General features: G+C 44.9%; 1 protein-coding gene across 1 annotated transcript in view; it reads right to left on the bottom strand.

Moving 5' to 3' along the window:
- Window positions 1–20,676, bottom strand: part of Frem2 (FRAS1 related extracellular matrix 2) — a 131,591-nt gene that overhangs the window by 50,630 nt on the left and 60,285 nt on the right. Inside the window, exons 4-6 of the mRNA XM_040754431.1 lie at window positions 16,469–16,699; window positions 8,403–8,528; window positions 6,436–6,687 (exon numbers count right to left, since the gene is read on the bottom strand). Of these exons, the coding sequence (XP_040610365.1) occupies window positions 6,436–6,687; window positions 8,403–8,528; window positions 16,469–16,699 (609 nt within the window). The remainder of the gene's footprint in view (window positions 1–6,435; window positions 6,688–8,402; window positions 8,529–16,468; window positions 16,700–20,676) is intronic.

Here is a 20,676-nt window from a genome sequence, read left to right as displayed (position 1 = left end):
CTCTACTACTGAACCACACCCTTCACTTAAAACCTTGGAAAATGAAGACAGGAGTTAGCTTAATACTGTAGACAGTTTTTATGCAACAGTTCTGCCCCGAACCTCTCCAGTCCACGCCCGCACACACAGGCTCTATGAGCCCGAGAGCTCACTCTGGGTGAGTCGGTTCTGTGTCCATGCTTAGTTCCCTGGGCTTGCTTTCTTTGTGGGCAGCAAGGTCACTGTTCCATGTAAATTATACAAAATACTTAGCCCTTCTCATAAAAAGCTCTGGAGTCTTTTCCTTTTCTGGTAATCCTGGTATAATGTTTTCAGGCAGCTTGCAAAAGGGATCCAAGTGGCTGCTTGCCAAGGGTTCTTGTGTACAGTGGGGGGAAAGTTCTTTGTGCTTCTCTTGCAGTGAGCAGTGAATTGTCCCTATACATCCAGAAAGGTTAGCCCCCAATCAGCCAGGTCTTTTGGGGGCTGAATCAAAGGTACCCCAGCTGATACAGACCTCACTCCCGCACTCTCTGACCCTGACATATGTCCCTTATTTTAGCCAGTGTCCTTGGGAACTTCCCCCTTTACAGGTGGCCTGTTGACTTCTTGAGTGAGGTACAGAATTAAAGAGAGAGGGCTTGGAATTGGGGATCCAGGAGCACAGGTCCTCCAATGGCCAAACATGGATGGTGCAACTTCTCTAGACTCTCCTCCTCCTCCTCCTCTTCCTCCTCCTCCTGTGTCTCTCCCTTCTCTTCCCCCCTCCTCCTCTTCCTCCTCCTCCTCCTCCTGTATCTCTCCCTTCTCTTCCCCCTCCTCTTCCTCCTCCTCCTCTCCTCTTCCTCCTCCTCCTGTATCTCTCCCTTCTCTTCCCCCTCCTCTTCCTCCTCCTCCTCCTCTTCCTCCTCCTCCTCCTGTATCTCTCCCTTCTCTTTCCTCCTCCTCCTCCTCCTCCTCCTCCTCCTCCTCTTCCTCCTCCTCTTCCTCCTCCTCCTGTATCTCTCCCTTCTCTTCCCCCTCCTCTTCCCCCTCCTCTCCCTCCTCCTCCTCTTTGGTGAACCACTCGCCCACATCACAGGGGCTCCTTCGTCCCATCTTCTCCCACTCGTGTGTTAGTAACAAATGAATGCATGCTGTAATTCTGCAATTCCTGCCCCGAAATCATAATTAAACAGAGATGTATACAACATGAGTCTTCATCGGAAAGCAGTTTAAATCTAACTCGATTTGCAAAAAGATGCTCCAAAAGCATCCAGTTATTCTGAAAAGCGGCAACACTGAAAATCAGTTTGGATCACACGATCTCGTAGAGGAAAAAAGATACATGTTCTCCCTCATAGGAAGAGTCTAGACAACAATGTACGTATACGTGTAAACAGATGTATGTGTGGGAACAGCGTATACAGAAAAGAGAACAAGATAGGCCAAGTGTCTTCGGTGAACCGCCTGAGAACACGAGTGGGGGACATCTGGCCCCACCCCTCATCCGTCACGTGGCAGTGTGGGTGGGGGAGAAACGACCCCCCTTCAAACCCTGTGGCAGGTGAGAGAGCTGGCCCTGGGGTCATAAGGGCAGGAGAGCTGTCCCTGCCCCGCACCAGCTGCGGCACTCAGGAACGTGTCCCCCGCACCTCACCTGGATAACGCAGTAGAGCTGGCCTTGACCCTCCCTACATGACACCTATGCTGTGACTCACAAAGTAACTGTTTAATCACAACCTGCTTTTTCATTCTCCCTTTCCACCATTTCAGACACCATTACAAATTGTTCTCATCTGACCTTTTAAATACTCAGCCCCACCCTGAAGAGATAGCTTTTAAATCTTGGTAGTTTCTGGCCCGTGTCAAGAGCCTCTGTAAGTCCATAGCAAGTGATACAGGCTTCATAACAAGTACTCACTGTGTGCTTAGACTTTCTTAAAGGGCCAGGCATCTCATTTACTCTCTTCTATTTTATTTCATTTTGGTGTAGCATCTTGTCCACGAAGGAGGAAACCATCCAGTCACAACTGCCGTGCCCATCCACTTGGGCTTTCACTGACTTGTGGTGCCAGTGTGATTATAGTAGTGGAAACAACTCAGCGATATTCTAAGCAATTACAAACCTGTCCCCCCACACCCGTGTCTTTATTTTAAAGAGTGTTTTAGCTCAGGCATGCTTTATGCAGAATGTATTTGTCAAGTTATCACCACAATTCAATCTGGCCCTTTCTTATATCAGCTGGCTGGCGTCCCTTAATTGGATCTTATACTAATGTAAATAATTGTGTTTAAGATTAAGAAAAGAAGAAAAGCAAAGGAGGCAAACAGGTCTCCCAGCTTTGCACAAATGCGAACAAGTTTACATGATGCATTTTCTTTCTATCGTAAAACATTTTCTTCTGCAAAAGCGTTCTGCTTTTGATTCTAATGTCATAAGCCGTTGAAGCACCCTGAACTGAGATTCCTTTGCCAGGGGCTCATTTGATAGCCATTTACAAGCCCCTACTGAAAGGCTCAGGCATTACGCTGGCCTGCCCTGTTACCTGGCAGGCAGCACTCTGGCCAGCCCAGAGTTCCGTGAGAACCACGCAGGTGCAAAGGACCCCTTTAAAGGGCTGACCCCTGCGCGCTTACGCTCTCTTTTACTCCTCTCTTACTCTCATCTCATTCTCTCGTCTCTCTCTTTTACTCTCGTCTTCCTCTCTTACTGTCGTCTTTCTCTCTATCACGTCTGTCTCGCCCCCTTTTGGTCTCGCTATATTAAACTTTGGTCAATATGCTCTCTCTCCATGGCTTGTGCTCCGTCCATCGCGCCGGTCCTTATTCCATATTTGACAACATTTTAACAACACCCACTTTCTGTCTGGCACAGTAACTTTTCCAGGGTTGTGAAGGAAAACAGCCTCTTTAGTGAAGCCCCGTGATGTCGCACAAAGGCAGACCATGAATTCAGTGGCAGCGTTCCTTCATTTACTTCAAAGACTGACGGTAAGGAACCAATACTGCAGAGTTTAATTGTAACTTGCCGAAGGACCGGACACTGGAGATGCTGGTGGAGGATGGATAGGATGCCTGCATATTCCTAGCCTCAGACACATCACCGATTTGTAATGTGTCAGATCTTTCAAATAACAGGTTTAGATGTTTCCTAGTGATGCAGTACAGATTTAGACAGATGTATTTCTGTAGCCTGTGGTTCCCATCCTACACCCCTATAGCTAAACATCATTAGCAAAGAGAGATTCTTGATCCTAGTAGAGATTATCAGGGAGTTGCTCGTAAGAGAAGTCACCACCATCCTCATCTCTGTCTTAGACTCAGTAGACACAAAAATGTCATTTTATAATGTCACCGAGGGACAATCTTGCTTCAGAAGATTCAGAGTTCCCTGAGTTACAAAATTACAAGGCAACTTATTTCTCATTAAGAAACAGTCAGCTAGTTAGGCAGTGGTGATACACGCCTTGTATCCCAGCACTTGGGAGGCAGAGGCAGGCAGGTCTGAGTTCCAGGACAGCCTGGTCTACAGAATGAGCTCCAGGACAGCCAGGGCTACACAGAGAGATCCTGTCTCAAAAAACCAAAATCAGCTACTTAATCTGCTGTGCCCATTTCCACAGCACACGCATGGCTATTGCGGCATCTTACTCTCGGTGTTTGCTTGTCTGAATGTTTTCTAAATCTGGCTCAGAGTGCATAAAGAATATCACATCTGTTTGTGACTCCTCACTTTTTCTTCCTTTTCTGGTTAGAATCATGGACACAACAGTGGCTAAAGTATTTTCCTCCAAACCAAACTACACACACACACACACACACACACACACACACACACACACACACACTATAAACAAATAGATATAGAGTTAGAGATAGATAGAGATAGATTTACTATAGATATATTTAGATAGATGATAGATAGATAGATGATAGATAGATATAGATTTAATATAGATATATTTAGATAGATAGATAGATAGATAGATAGATAGATAGATAGATAGATAGATAGATATGGGTTTTGAGTTTCCACTCAGCACCAGATTAAGGTCCTATATGGCAGAAGATAAAGACAACATATCAAGAACATTCTAGAGAAAAGATAAACTGTGAGTGAATGAAAACTGACAGTTGGGCTCTAAATGCAGGTTTCAATGGCTGCAGGTCAGTGCCATCAATTTTAAGAAGGGATGACATCCAATGAAAGAGTCATAACACAATGTTGAAATATCAGATCTTTGAGTACCATTTGGTGAAGTACGTGCTACTGGACATCATTGTTTGAGTATCTCTGAAACCTTCCCCCAAAGAACTGTAAGATGAAGTTATCAAGTATATTATTTAAGTTATGCTGAATTGAGTTCTTTCTGAACTTGTCATCTGAACTTGAACCCTGGGGTGAGACAATAAAGCCTTAGGGTACCTTGTTCTTCCGCTGGCTTACAGGAGCCAGGGATAATTCCTTCCTTGTAGGTCAAAGGAATTTCACAACAGTTTCTCAAGATTGAAAATAAAGCACTCAACTAGAAACTGGGCTTGCTTTATTACAGGAGTTTCTAAGACGTATGAAGAAAGCAAGCGGCCTGGGAATTAGCATGGCAATGCAGGGACGGAAGGGGAAGTCAGGTGGAGAAAGCAGGCTCGCAGGTTGCTCTGACTGTGGCTTCAGAGCTATTGGGAGGCACCATGTTTGTCCTCAAACCTTAACCCTTCAGTGCCAAGGTTCACAAGATAAATATTCTGCACAGCCCTCACAGCAGGGCTCTGGCAACAGTTCTCCTGCCCCTACACAAGAAGGAATCTTCCAGAAAGCAGCGCATGGAAGGTACATACATTTGGAACCCTGATGCCACTTCCCCATGTGTACTAGCTATGTAAACACAAGCCGGTTAGTTACCTCACACGTCAAAATTGTATCTTACCCATGGAACAGAGGGAAGAATATCACTCCTTGTTCTTGCTAAGATTTAGTGACACATATGTGAACTTTCCCCCTTCTACAAAAAACTGGATTCAAGTAGACATCAGCTAGTCTTTCTGTTTTTAAGTTAAGTCCTGCTCCATCTCAACCACTGCAGACAGTGCAAGGGAAAGAGCTGGCCAGGTGATACGTGGGAATTTGATGCAAACTCTTAGGCTTATTTTGGGCATTTAAAACACTGGCTCTCTAAGAATGATTCAGTTTGAAATAAAATCCCTTATGTCGTTTAAATGTAGAACATGCCTGAATAGATGGCTCAGCGGTTAAGGTGCATCTTGATTTTGCAGAGGATCCAAGTTTAGCCCTTAGCCTATAAGGGCTCTCATATCCACTCATATCTACCGTAACTACAGCTCCAGGGGAACCTGAGCACCACTCTGGCTTCTTTGGGGACCCACACTCAGATGTACCCTCATATGTATAAGTAAAAACATTTTTTATAATATTTTATTTATTTATTATGCATACAATCTTCTGCATGCCAGCAGAGGGTACCAGATCTCATTCAGAGTGGTTGTGAGCCACCATGTGGTTGCCAGGAATTGAACTCAGGACCTCTGGAAGAACAGTCAGTGCTCTTAACCGCTGAGCCATCTCTCCAGCCCCAATTAAAAACTTTTAAATGGACAAATACAGAACATTTTGCTAAATGAAGCACTAGAGGACTATTTTCTAAAATGAAAGGTGTTATCTAAGCTTCAGAGAGTTTTTCTTCTATGCCTTTTGGTCAAAAGTCACTCCTGATTCTATGGTCATTGTCTTTAAACCTTTCTAACAACCACATAAAGGTCTCATTCTGGATTTCAGAGGACTGTTAGGGGAGAAAACAAGGACTCCAGGGGGCACGGGTTGGGGGGGCACCTGCCCCGTTTTGTCTCACGCCTTCTTGGACAACCTTAGTTATCCGAGACCTTTCTTGGCCGATTGTCTTCAGTCTCCTGGGTTTTAGGATTATTTGGGCTTTTGACTCTCCCACAGCTTCGTTCCACCAACAAGGCTCACCCTCTTTGATCTGCCATGAGGAAAATGGGAAGGACAGAGAAAACAGCCCATGGGAGGGAGGGCAGTGCTGTCAGCTTCCGCCCTTTGCTGGGATCACAAGATCATTTGCAATCTATCCCTGCCCTGTCTCTCCTCACAGGAAAACGCAAACTTTTTTCAGGCGGTGTTGCTTCGCTGGGGTTTCCCTGGGGAACGGTGGTCTAGTATATCAAACCCTCTTGTCTTGAGACTTAACATCCCATTTATTTGTTTCCATTCGATAGCCCTTTTATGGGTGTCTTTGAAAAACAGATGCAAACGCTTGGGTTAAAGCTAGGAAAAAGAAGGTGCTGGAACAGGACCCAGAGAGGAAGCTGGCTGTGGAAACACTGTATCAGGAAAGAGAAGTGATTATTTGATTTCTATTTTTTCTGTATAGAAAGCCATGTCTGGTGTTGCCACCACAGGCAAGATAAAACTCACCCCAGGTACGATAAATCAAAACTCACCATCATCCTTGTCTGCCAGTATGGTCACCTTGGCTCCTGGAAACGTGTCACCGATCCTCCCGCCCATGGGCATGCTCAGAAGGACCTGGAAAGTCTCCTCCTCCTCATATAAGGAGTCATCAATTACTACCACGCGGCACATTTTCTCACGCTCGTCTTTGTCAAAGCGGACCACGCTGCTGTGGTCCTCAGGCCTGGAGATGTAGTCAGAGTAAGACAGCACAGATGTTCGCACAGTGCTGGTCGCTGTCCCTAGGGGCCAAGAGAACACGAAAGACTTCAGTGTTGAACAACTCTTTCCAAATGTGTGGTTTCCATATTCAGTATTTAACGACTGCAAACTTCAACTCCCCAGATCTGCAATGACAACTACAGAGTGTTCTAGTATCCCAGGTCTCCTTCGGAATGACCTCACACATGGCCAACACTGGCTTTCCAGTGCTTCTCCTGCCTTCCCTCCAACAAACTTTCAAATGAGCACAACAAGGAAGGATAATGCCTCCTACTGTTCAAATGTTTCACACGCCCAGGACAAGGCCATGGGCTTTCTGTGATTACCTAGTCCTTCCATGCATCTAATGGGCTTTTAGGCTTTGAGGAAATGAGGCTTTCAGAAGTCAACACACTAGTTTTGGCTCCTGGGTCCCAAGGCTGAGACCGAGTCTTTGATGAATCATTCTTTTGTCCTGCTTTTCAGATCATACATATACTCGTGGAAATGTGAAAGCCTGACAATAACAGCATGTGTAACTTTTCCTTTTCCTTTTTTTTTTCTAGAAAATTTTCTGGAATGTTGATGACTTTTGTACATTAATCTCAAATTTGTGTTATGCAAATTTACCTTTCAGGGAATGCTTATATACATGCAAAACAGTACTTTGAAATTTCTTTGCAATGATCACTAACTCGTTTTAAATTTCTAGAAGTTCATTTACTGTTCATTAAAGTTGGAAGCACTTTTAGAATCGAGTTTAATGCTTATGGAAGCCTTGAAACACTTCAAGATGATATACATGGCTTTCTGTCACTGTTCTAAATCCACCAGTCTCTTCAGAATCAGCAAACATCTGATTTGGATTAGTTATCCTGGCCATTTTAGCACTAATTATGTCTAAAATTATATGCTTAGGGAAACCATTGATTTCCTTTCTTATATAATCTAAGAAGGCATCTTCAGGAAAAATTCAGAGAAATTTAGTCCATTTCCAATTGACAATGATCTGTCTGCAATTCATTGATGATTTGTCTATAATGTATTGTCTAAATCTGTCTTGGGTTTCATAAAGCTCTACAATCACATATAAGAGTTATGTGGTTTTGATTCAACCATACTTGTTTTTCTGTTTGTTTTGTTTTGTTTTTTATATCATGGACACCGATAATTAACAGAGGCAGACTACTAAGATTCTGCTGTTACCAGTCAAACCAGCTTTGAGTTATTTTCTCATCCTAGATATGCACCATTTCGGTCATTTCTTTCTCTTTTTGTGTTGTACTGAGGATAAAACTGACAGCCTTTGTCATTGCAGGGAAGCCACTGAGCTTTGTTTGAAGGTTACACTGAGACAGCCCAGGCTGTGTGAGAATGCAGGACACAGACCAGATCCCACCTCTAAACAACTCTCTTTGACTTGGAAGTTTTGGGTGGGCCTCGGTTCCCTACCATTTCCCCCTCTCCGGAGCTGAGGACCGAACCCAGGGCTTTGCACTTGCTAGGCAAGTGCTCTACCACTGAGCTAAATCCCCAGCCCTGGTTCCCTGCCATCTTCAACTGGACCCAAGGGAAGAAGCAGCAGCCTCCTGCCAGACCGACACAAAGAAGCCCCTAGCACACCACACCGAAGCACAGTTCTTAAAGTCTTAGCGTCCAGTTCTTCAGTGTCTATGAGAAACCCCTCCAGGCCCCACCAGTCAGAGGCTGAAGGGCACACCGCGGGCTCGTTGGCTCTGCTCAGCGACGAGGTTACCTTGCTGTGTGTAACAGATCACCATCAGCTCCTGGCTGACGTCTCCACTTCTCCTGATGGGAATGAACAGCTCACCCACATCTTCTTCAACAGAGTATTCCGACTGGGGGATGAACACAGTTGATTCTAAAGAGAAAACACAATTACAGTCACTGTATCTTTTTTTTTTTTTTTTGGCCTGAGTTTCAGAAACTTAAAATTTCTCTGGCAGTTTATTTCTTTTCTCTTTTAGAATAACAGTGCCAGAGGAAGGGCGGAGGAGGGAAAGAACACAGACATGAAACTCAGCATAGCCGCTGTCTCCAGCCACTTCTCAATAAGTACGGCTGTACCGTTGTTTTCATCCATGTCTTTCTTCTTGTCACAGCATGACATCTTTCCCTGGTGTAACCCAAGAGGTGGAAATGCCCTTCTTTGCAGGACCCTGGGTTCATACAGTTGAACTTGGCTTCCAAGCACACTCATTACTCAGGATTGGAACTCAAATCCTCAAACATCTATTCTATTATTAGTCTTATTCAAGGGGCTTCCTTTTGGATGATTCATGATTAAAAGTGTAACAAATTATGTGTTCAACTGTTTTCAAACAACAGTTCTTTTAGAGTTCAGAAGTGTCTTTATCATAAGCAATAAGAACACCTCTGTAGTGCTTTTTTTCTGCCTGAGCAGGATAGCAATTACTCGTGACATAAAAACTATGTTTGTATCACATACTAAGTGTCAATGATTCATTTTAACATAGATAAAAGGTACATTAAGTAATACAAGTGGCATAATTAAGTTGTTAAAAATAGATGTATTGTGTAAAACTTCCATGATAATTTAGTTCAATAGTTTGACATTACAAACCCAAAACAGACTGTGGTATTCCTCTGGAAGCCTGTTTCTCTGAAAGCCTTAACATCCACACAGAACACACTTCCTGATTATCTTTTGAAACAGTAAGCACAATTCCTCTGGAGGCTATGAAAGACTCTAGAATTGCCTACACAGTTTGGATGCTCAGTCCACCCTGCCCTGTGGCTGGGGACATAAGGATGAGAGCCTTTGTGGAGGTTTCTCTGATGCCGAGGATTCTGGTTGGTCAGCCAAAGGGAAGCCTGCAGGAAGGGGCTTGCAGAACAAAACCCAGAAATGGTTCCGTGGTGAAGAGCATGCTGCTCTTGCAGAGAGACCAGGGTTCAGTTCCTAACACGCATGTGCGGTGGCTCACAGCATCCTGTAACTCTAGCTCCAGGGGATCCGACACCTTGCCTCCTTGAGTACCACACATATATGAGTTCACAAATGCAAAGATACAGACACACATCCATGAAAACTGAGTTCTGGAGTTCATTTTTCCCGGCACCGCTCAGATATCCAGAGGCATGTGCAACTCTCTCCAGACCTAGAGGTGGTGCTGGAGCTGACACTACCTCTTACTGCCCCAGGGGCATTTCACAAGCCTGGGTTTTAGATCCTGCCCTCACCTTTGGAAAACAATCATGAGATGAAGTGCTTTTGAAATGACTAATTTTCCCAGTGTCATCTGTTTCCTTCCAAGACTCTCACTGATAGTCACTTTTAGAATGCCCCCATCTTATAACTAATTATTCATTTATTAGACACTGATTTCAACTTGCCAGGCACTATACCGGGCACCATGATGCAGAAGTGGGTGAAACTTGTGCCCTCGTGGAGTTTCCTTTTTATTGACGGGTTGGAAGTAGGAAGAAAGTAATCAAACACATAAGAAGATACCTAAGATACTGGGGGTGGTGTGACAGAAAGAAAATCAAGTGTCTGGAGATGTGACGCCTGGATGGCCTACAGTACTTAGAAAAGTCACAGGAAGTGTTTCTGGTACCGTTGAGCTGAGTTGGGAAGGCAGTCGAGATGTCTAGGTGAAGAGCAGAGAGTTCCATACAAAAGGGTTACTGTGAAAGAGCCCAAGAGCAGGATGTGCTGAGAGAGGGCAAGGAGCTCTCCTCTTCTCTCTCTCTCTCTCTCTCTCTCTCTCTCTCTCTCTCTCTCTCTCTCTCTCTCTCTCTCTCTCTCTCCTCCCTCTCTCCCTCCCCCTCTCTCCTTCTCTCTCTCCCTCCTCTCTCCTCTCTCTCTCCTCTCTCTCTCTCCTTTCTCTCCTCTCTCTTTCTCTCTCTCTTCTCTCTCCTCTCTCTCTCCTCTCTCTCCCCCCTCTCCTGAGTGATAAGCTGAGTGATAAACTGAGGACACACCTGGGAGGTGGCTGTCTGTAAGCCTGGAGGACCCTCATCAGGGACTGAGTATACTAGCCCAAGCTTGATCTGTTGGTTTTGTTTTAGCATTGCTGGTCGCAAAGACACTAAGCAAGCCTTCTTCCCTAGCCCTGCACCTTGAGCTTAGGTTCTTAATCCCCCACAACTGTGAGGAACTAATGGATATTATTATCTGTTATATTAAAGTCACCCTATCTATGATACTTTGTTACGAAAGCCAGAGCTGATTAAACCAGGGTTAGTCAGCCAATATTCATTCTACACTGCAAATTTGTCCTGGCCAGTTTTGTTTTCAAGTATGTTCTGAGGGAGCTGCTCGTGCAGGGTTAAGCAGCCCCAGTAGGGATTAAACCTGGGGGTTTATGGTTTGCTTCCTTCTGCGCCCTGTGACCCACGCACACTGGATTATACAAGTCAGGACTCCGCTGTGCCTGTGGGCTTGAGCTGTGAATGGAGAGGAAAGCCGTGTGTCTGGACAATGGCCTCAGACCTGGAATTCACTCCTACAGTTGATCTGACAGAGGGTAAATATGCCCATATCAAGTTCAGATCTTCTGTTGACATAACTTTTCACATAAATATGTAAGCTGCGGGAGAAACCACGAAAGGATATCAGAAAGACAATTGAATGATTTCTCCGGTTGCCATTTAGGGTAACATGATTTCCAACTTTGCTTTACAGACACAATAGAAGTGTACACACAGACTGCCTCAAGTAAGCTCAACTTTTCATGAGGGAAATGTTGAAGTACGCCATCCTTGCATCTGTCTTTAAATACAGTTAGCTAACACCTTACCATTTGCCAAGTCCTATTCTGAACCCTCCACGTGTAGCAGCTGGCTTTATTTTTGCAATAACCTTTGAGGTAAGAACTTTTGTGATCTGAATTTTAGCTCTGAAGATACAACACACACACACACACACACACACACACACACACACACACACCACATAGCCTACTGAAGGTAGTGGGGAGGCGCTGGCAATGCATTTGAACTCAGACAAGTCATCTCAGAGCCCTTGTTCATAACCTCCATGGTTGCCTGGTGTTCTCCCAAAAGGAAAAGGAGAAGCTAACTGACGTCAAGACGTATACAGCGTAGTTAAGGTGGAGCAAAGGCAGGGAGAGGGGAGGAAGGTTAAAAGGGAGCTAGAAGCAAGTACCTAGATGATTTCTTTAAAAAGAGTTGAGAACTTCCTGTATATTTTCTATTAATCTATGTATATAATTGCATAATATAACATCCTGAAAGGAGGTAACATGACTAGCATACATTAGAACAGACAGAGAACATGCAAAGACATACATCACGAAAGCACCCTTGTGAAAGTCCATTCACATTGAAGGGGCCACACCCCCACCCAGGCCCCTGCTTAAGCAGCCGTGACCTAGAAAGACAAAGGCCCCTGACTCAGCGCATGTGGTTCGTTTCCAGCCTTCTGACCTTGCAGGAACTGCCCTAGGTCAGATCCCCTCCACGAGGCAAGGAACCAATCAGAAGTTAGCTGATGTGCTTTACAGGGCTTAAGTAAAAGTAGTAAAAGTGGTAACATTGACGTGCAGAGCATAGCAACCACCTTGGAAGGGCCTATAGGCCATAACAACCAGTTAACCAATCAGCACAGGACAGGTCGCCCAAGCCCAGAAGGGCACCAATCCAGAGAGTGTTGCGTACCTCTAGACACTCCCCTCTCACCCCCCAATAAATTCCCCGGGTCCTTCTCACTCCAGTGGCCATGTTGGACAGATGAAGTTAACTTTTTAAGCAATAAAAGACTCTTCGCTTTTGCATTGGAATAGGTCTCTTGGTGATTTTGGAGTTCAGAATTTGTGTGCAACAACATAACAGGCTACCACAATGCATACAAAGGGAGTAAGGGCTACGTCAGGGGATTAACAAGCTCTCAGGAAGCAAATGGAAGCCAGCATGAGAAAAGGCAACCTCGGGGACATGCTCCCAAACACTAGAAATGGCCGCCTCCGCGTGACAAACTAACACGCTTCACTTCTGCTGCCTTCAGGTTTGTAGAGGAAAAAGCCAGCAAGTCTAAGGTCTCTTTGGCCCCTCATACCTCTCCTCATTTCTGCTCTTACTGAATTATCTTTCGGACAATAAATGTGAGCTGCTTTCCCATTTATAGGGAAGTGTGAATACTCTCTATTTGGAAAGATAAACGTGGATAAAGTGAACTCATCCTTTGTCCATCAATATGACTTCACCAAGATGGATGCTCTGCCTGGTGACTGTGGGTTTTATTTTTAAGTTTTGACTATGCTGCAACTTGGGAAAACAAAAAAGCGGCTTCAATTCTCAGAAATAAAGTTGGAGCCACAGTTGAGAGATAATGTTCATTCTGTCCTTTTTTCTCCATTGCATTGTACGGATGAAAAAGAATACTAAAGACATGGCAGACCAGATTATCTTCTAAAAAATCTATCATAATAGATGAAGAGGAAGAGAACTTGGAGCATGAATGAAAGCAACGAGTGTTCCCCGCCTTGAAGGAATCTGGCATGCTTGAAAACAACTCAGGAGGCATTCCAGGATGTCTTCAGGCCACTGCGGTGCATTTAGACGTGGCCAACAAGTGTGCTCAGCGCAGAAGTGTCTGAATACTGTCACTGATGTCTGAACTTTGACATTTCTTTTACACTTTGTTACTTGTCCTTTTCTTCTAAAGTGACACGAGTTAATATAGGCCATTTTTAACAGGACCTCAGGAAAGAAGCAGGGGAAATCGGTGAGCCTAACTCACATTTGAGGTGATACAAGTTCGTATCAGGATAGTAGGAGATTCAAATGTTATTCTTTGAACTTACTGCCTAAAGTGATCTGGCAATCACTATGTCCTTACTGTGCTTGAATGCCTTGCCTGCATGCACATATGTGAACCACAGACACTCAGGAGCCCACAGGGGCTAGAAGAGGGCATCAGATCACTCAGAACTGGAGTTACAGGTGAGTGCCAGCCACCATGTGGTCAATGGGTCCTATGCAAGAGCACTAAGTACCATTAACTGCTGAGCCACCTCTCCAGCCACACCTATTTTTATAATATTAGGTAGTAACTAAATTTGATTCCACCAAAAACATTTACAGAAATGTAATAGTTGATCTACTTACTCATGATATATATGTATATATAATGATATATATCATATAAATATAATAATATATAATAAGGGAAATATCAAAATGACTTGATCAATACAATTTTATAAGCATTTCAGGTGTAATAAGAAAAATAGTTTCATAAAATGGGCTTTTTATACTTTTCTTTATATATTTGTACTTGAATATTTGAGATTGTGGTCTCCCAGTAAGCATATATAAAATTCACTTTATTCTGAGTAGAGATTAAGAAGTAAAAAAAGAAGTAGGATCTATTTTATTAAGTTTAGGTCTTATGTATTTTCCTTTAACAGAGACAAAAGGGTTTACTAGTTGGTGTCTATACATTTCTAAGAATAAGAAACAGTGGTATTATTTGAGATACAGAATTTAATAAACAGGAAGCTAAGAATCATTCTAATGTAAACCTCTCAAAACTGGGTGTTAAGGCTGGAGCAACGGCTGAGCACACTTAGGAGCACCGGCTGCTCTCGCAGAGGACCTGGGCTCAGGTCCCAGCACCCACATGGCGACTCATAACCGTCTATAATCCAGGTTACAGGGGTCTGATGCCCTCTTTCTGGCTCCCATGGGCACTTACTTCATGGATGTGGTACACATACATGCGTGCAGGGAAAATACATGCATGTAAAATAAGTGCATCTCTAAAAATGTTAAGAGGGTTATACAGGAAAAGTCAGCAGAAGAGTAGAAATGACAGGTGAGAATGAAATCCTGGACTCAGATGGCTGCCTTCTCTTGTGTAGCACCCATGGGCCATGAACATCTGGCAACGTGGCGAGTTTAACAGAGAAATTCCTGCTGCTGTTGAGAAGTCTGCCTTCCCTGTTTTAGTTTTTCCATCTTCGAATTACAAGGAAATGTAACCTATTGATGTGTGCAGTAGACATGTGAGTCTATGAGCCGGGGAGTTGCCGCTACCCATGCTCCCGGCACAATGTTCCAATCACTCCCTGCCCCCCCACAGCTTCCTGAATAACACTAATTCCATCCTACATTCCCACACAACAACATGTGTCTCCTCTGGACCCAAAGGTCCTTCGGATGGTTAAACTGCCTCTGGATAGCCCCTTCTCAAGGGACAGGGCAGGGACAAGCTGTCAGTACAGCTTGGAGATGAACTCTTATTGTGTTCATGGACATCCCCAAATTCTCAGGGGAGTCCTGGAGACATCTCTGTGGTGTCTGCCACTCAAGACTGCTGGAGCACGGATGCCACAGGCACGTGAGGACTGGACTAGTCCTGAGGCGGAGGTGAAGGGTCAGCACTGATTAGTGTTTCGGCGGGTCACTACTATGGGCAGGCAGGGGAGGAATTAGACCTTATCCATGCTAGCACTGAGTGTGGCTTCACATTAAACAAGTAAGCAACAAAGGATGTCTGTTTGCAGGTGAATACAGATGCGAATGTATGGAGTGAAATACACAAATCATATCCTTAAATCATATCCAATTAAAACTATAAAAGAATATAGAGACTGTAATAGAATAATTATGAATATTTGTTTATGTTTTTCAAGATTTGTGTTGCTTTTGTTTTAAAATGTCATTGCTCAGACATGTCACTGGTAGAGAGAAATATCTTACCTTATGGTTAGGAATGCACAAGTAAGTTTAAGTCTTATTCCTTAAGGTAAATGATAGCAATTTTACTAAATAGCAAATAAAATCTCAAAAGCTAGCTTCCAGCTTAAGCTAATGGAGCAGCTTACGTGCATTAAAGTTGTCATGGGGTGTGCAAAAGAGAAAAGCATTATTATCGAAGTATATCCCCAAAGCTGCAGACTAGAAGCAAGTTCAATTGTTTATTCGCAGATAAAGCAGATACAATTAATGTTCTTTAATAAAGACTATAAGCGTAAGGGGACTTCATATTTGACTGGAGGCAGAGGAATTAGATAAGCTCGGGGCACCAGAGCCCCTGGTTCTGATCCGGCCTCTTTAATTATGCTGAGTCTTTTAACACAGGGATTTGCACGAGTCCCTGTTTTATGAGCTCAGTGGACTGTATCTTGGTAGAGCATTTAAGAATTTTCTGACTGACAAAGCAGGCTGTCTGGCTTCTGACAGCATTTCAAGTTTAGAAGTCTCAATGAGGTTTGTGTAAACGCCATTTACCCACGACGCCCCAACTCAAATACACAGCACGACAAACCAGGGGCAGGAAAAGGCCAACTTACAAGAACATTAATGTTCATTTTCACAATGTCAGCCAAGCTCACACGTTGACAAGGAAAGAAGCGGGAGAGAAATTCAGAGCAGTGGCTCAGGACAGCTCACCCCAGAAAGCGGGGAGGCCGGGTGTGGGAACCATACCACAGATGTGGAAGCCATAAACTGCAGTCAGGGGACAAACTGAGCCTTCAATGGCCTCACGCTCAAACCATTTGCTTAAAAGGTGCTCTAAGACACCCGGAAGACTTTGAGGACCCAACCTCACTGGTTCTAACACGAGAACGCCAGTCATGGAAAAGACCCGGCATTAACAACACCGCAGTTGCTTTACCTGAGACAGAGCTTCCCATCATTACGGTTACATTTCCCTCTTCCCATCAATGCACCTGCGAATTCTAAAGAATCCTGAAAATTCTCTGTACAGAAAGTTCCAATAGTGCCTTTAAACTCCTGTGTAAAGAAAGGGGCTTTGTCCTAAAAGCTAATCAACAGTGACGTAAGGGAAATGATGGTCAGGCTCACCGTCGCCTGGGTCAATGATCTCCACAGTGGTCACCGTGGGGAACTCCAGCACCGCCAGCACGGGCTCAGAGAGGACCACCTGGAAGGTCTCCGAGTGCTCGTGCTCCCCATCGCTCAGGATCCGCACTCTCCACGAGGCCCTGGTCTGGCCCGGGTTGAACTGCACTTGCCGCTGGGCCTTGCCCTTGAAGTCCCTGTCTCTGTGCGCCGTCCCATCCCTCGTGCTGATGCCTGCAGAGAGAGTGGAATTCATTCATTCTAGAATAAACCCAACCATTCCCTCTTTTTCTTTGTTTCGTTGCTGAGCATCTGGCTCTGCCTTCACTGCTGAATCTCTACCACAGACTAAAACAAAACACATTGTCTTATGGTGGTTACTTTATCCCTGTGGTGGTGGTGGTACACCTTTAATCCCAGCACTTGGGAGGCCGAGGTGGGTGGGTCTCCGAGAGTTTGAGGCCAGCCTTGGCTACAGAGTTAGTTTCAGGGCAGCCAAGGCTACACAGAGAAACCCTGTCTCAAAAAGACAAAAACAAAAACAAAAAGATTACTTTGAATACATCTGACTATATCACAGGCTGATAATCCAAAAAGCATTTGTCTTAGCGTCCTCAGAAAAGCACCAGAGAGGTAAATATTTCACACATGCATCTGCTTCAGTAGCAGATACAGTATGGCTTATTTAATGTCAAAAGATCAAGGGCCTAAAACAGGAGTCACTGTTTGCATCTGGTGAGTTCTGCAGATCTCCCGAGAGTGCCCTGCTCCCAGTGCTCACAGAGGGACAGTCAGTGTCCCTTGGACCCACTACAATCCCCACAGCATGACCAGCAGAGCCCTGCTAGTCTGCCTCGGCCGACTGCTGCCTGCTCAGCTGGATTCTCTTTTCTCAGTCATGGACTCTTTCCAGAAGATTCAAAGGACACTTAAAGCCAAAAGGGAATTCATATAATACAGGGCATATCCTCCAGTTTCAACCACGTTTATCACAGGAGAGCAAAGGCATCCACCCGATGAAACACAGGTTGCAATATCAAATCCCCACTGTGGCTACTGAAAACACCCACAAGTGTTCACTTCAGTTGTTAAATGAAGCTGCTTTTGTGTCTTCTCTCACATGGAAGAGTAGTGCAGGGCTGAAGTGAGGGCTCTTAGACTGAGAAAATGGATTTTCATCCCTCTCATCCACACAGCAATAGAATGCTAACCACTCTCAGTTGTGAGACACTGGTGTAGTGGTTATCAGTGTGGGCCCTGGGACCCTGAATGTTTGGGAGTATCCCATTTTCTCTCTTTGCTCCCCTGTGAGGTGGAAGATTCAATGCAAATTTTCTTGTGGGGTTAAGACCTATAGGATACTGGGGTCTAGGCCTGGCATGTATAAAGAAAGACTCAGCATGAATTAACTGTTTTCGTTTTATAGGCCCATTGCCTAATGCAGCACCACAGCCAGGACTCAAGGTCTTAGGGGTGCTAGTGAAGGGAGTTATTATGAGAAAGATATATTGATAAAGCACTCAGTGGGCTTAAGGATGTTTCTTGCCATTGATAGATGTTTAGTAACTAGTAGCAATGAGATCCTTGAGATGCAAAGACTGTCATCAAATACAAATCACATTAGTTGATTAGTGGGTTGTAAGAGCTTGTTATACACCGCAGAGATACCGGCATGTCCAATTACTGCTAAGAGATGGAGGCAGCTTAGATGATCATGGAAAGGATAGCGTATAAAGAAATTGTGGTTCACAGACACAATGGGCTTCCATTCAGTCATAAAGAAAAAAGAATCCTGACAGTTACAGGGTAATGCAATGGACAGAACTGAAAGTCATTACAGTAAGTGAACTGAGCAAGAAGCAGAGAGGCGAGCACATGGGCTTCCTTGAGTGTGAAGCCTAGGTGTGATGGGGGATGTCCTTCTGGGTCTGTGCTTCTCTTATCGGTTGATGAATAAAACACTGCTAGACCAGCAGAGGCAGGAAGATAGGCGGGACTAGGAGATGAGGAGAATGCTCCGGGGAGAGGCAGAGAGTCACGGGGAGACACCATGTGGCAGCCAAAGGGTAACAGGTCTGGGCATTCCCCAGTAAGCCAAGATTAATAGCTATGGGTTAATAATTAAGAGAGAGCTAGCCAGTAATAAGCCCTAGCCATCGGCCAGCGGTTTGACAGCCACTGTGTCTCTGTGTGCTTATTTGGGGCTGAAGGGCGGCGGGACCTGGTAGGACAAGAAACTCCAGCTACAAGAAAGAGATCATAATGGGAGTGGAGGAAGTAAGGGTAACAGAATTCACGTCACATGACCGCAGAAGGGAGGGTCGGGAGAGGGCAGCAGCAGAAGATGAGCAGGAACAAAGCATGATGTGCATGCGTGAAAATGCCATGGCAAAGCCCACTACTTTATGTGTCAACCTTAAGAATTGACTTAAAGTTCATTAGGGTTTAAACATGGAACATCCGGGCTGGAAATGGTTCAGAGGTTAAGAGCACTGACTGTTCTTCCAAAGATCCAGAGTTCGGTACCCAGCAACCACATGGTGGCTCACAACCACCTTGGATGAGATCTGGTGCCCTCTGCTGACACACAGGCAGAAGACTGTATACACAATAAATAAAATATTTTTTTAAAAAAGCATGGAACACCCCTTTCATCTGATGCTTTGAATGTGCAGGCTGCATCTACTGGCATTATTTTAAAGGTGTGCAGCCTGGCAGAAGCTGGTCACCGGGGTCAGGTCTTTGAAGGTTACTTGGGCCCCCATGGCTGGTCTAGCTCTTTGTTTTCTGATCAACCAAGATGTGAACAGCCCCCTCTCATGCTCCTGCTGGCACCGTTGGAGACACTCCTGCCTCTCTCCATTCACTGCCACTTTTGGGTAGTCTGTCCTTCCTTCCTTCCTTCCTTCCTTCCTTCCCTCCCTCCCTCCCTCCCTCCCTCCCTCCCTCCCTCCCTCCCTCCCTCCCTCCCTCCCTCCCTCCCTCCCTCCCTCCTTCCTTCCTTCCTTCCTTCCTTCCTTCCTTTCCTCCCTTAAATTGCTTTGGCCCAGAGTTCTCTCACAGGAATGCAAACTCAATTTAACATGGGTTACAAGGCGAAGAGTCATCTTTGGGAGAATGCATTACACATCTTATGCATTTCTTCATTTACTAATTGTACTCAAGTGATACTCTATCTGCAGCTACAATGCATTCTCAGGTCCGTACGTGCGAGTGGAAATTTTATGGGACTAGCATCTTCATTGCAGACGTATGTAACTCTGCTTTGTGTTTCACTCGACTTCTAACCCAGGTCCCGGCATAATTTCAGGGCCATCTTCAGTGATGGCAGACGTGGACACAAGGGGAGGCGTGGACACACAGGGTCTTCCTAATAGTCTTCCACCCCCGTTTACAAAGCAGCTGTGTGAGGTGAACCAAGGAGAGCTGTGGAACCACCGTAGATTTATGGTATAGTCACAGTCGCAGGAAACTATAGTTGGTCCAAACAAATAACTTAGGAAAATGTATTAGCGTTCCACTGAGGAAGAATAATTAAAAAAAAAAAAGGATGGAGAAAAAAAAAACAGACTTGAAAGTCCTTAGAATATTTTCAATGGCTAACTTTGTCAGTGTTCTCCACAGGACAGCTCTGGACTCGGATCACATGAACGTGCCAACAGTGGGGACAGCCTGCACATAGACGCATCGCTGACAAGCACTGAGGTTCTCTGCTGTCCCTTATTATCAGTGCAGTTTATTCACTGTGTTTTCAGGCCCAAAGCACAGTAGACACTGATCCCTCCCTGACGCTAAGCATGGGAATGTGCAGAGAGGGGGAGCACCTGCAGAGAGACCGAGTCCCTTATGAGGAGAGCGGTATGAACATCTGCCGCGTTCTAGAAAGTCAAATAGAACGTACAGAGCAAATGCAGAGCAAGCACAGCAAATGCAGGACCAGGGGGTGCTGCCCGGGCTGCAGGTGGACACGCCTCTTTCCAAAAGTCAGGACAATACAAATAAAAACCCTACTTTTAAAGTAAGGAGTAATTAATATCCGTTGTCCAAGCATGTCGGGGGAGAACGTCCCTGTCAACAGGGACCTAATGTTTAAGGGGTGGCATGCTAGTGCAGTTTCAAAGTAATGGTTTCAGAGACAACCCTTTTATTTTCGCCAGTCCCTTTCCTAGCTTCCTGTTGTGATTAGCAATTCCCCCCTCCAAAGCTCTTCT

This window comes from Mesocricetus auratus, unplaced genomic scaffold (genome assembly GCF_017639785.1).
Source record: "Mesocricetus auratus isolate SY011 unplaced genomic scaffold, BCM_Maur_2.0 Super-Scaffold_100011, whole genome shotgun sequence".
NCBI classification, from domain to species: Eukaryota; Metazoa; Chordata; class Mammalia; order Rodentia; family Cricetidae; genus Mesocricetus; species Mesocricetus auratus.
The sequence above is the reverse complement of the archived record's forward strand: the minus strand, read 5'-3'. Positions and strand labels throughout refer to the sequence as shown.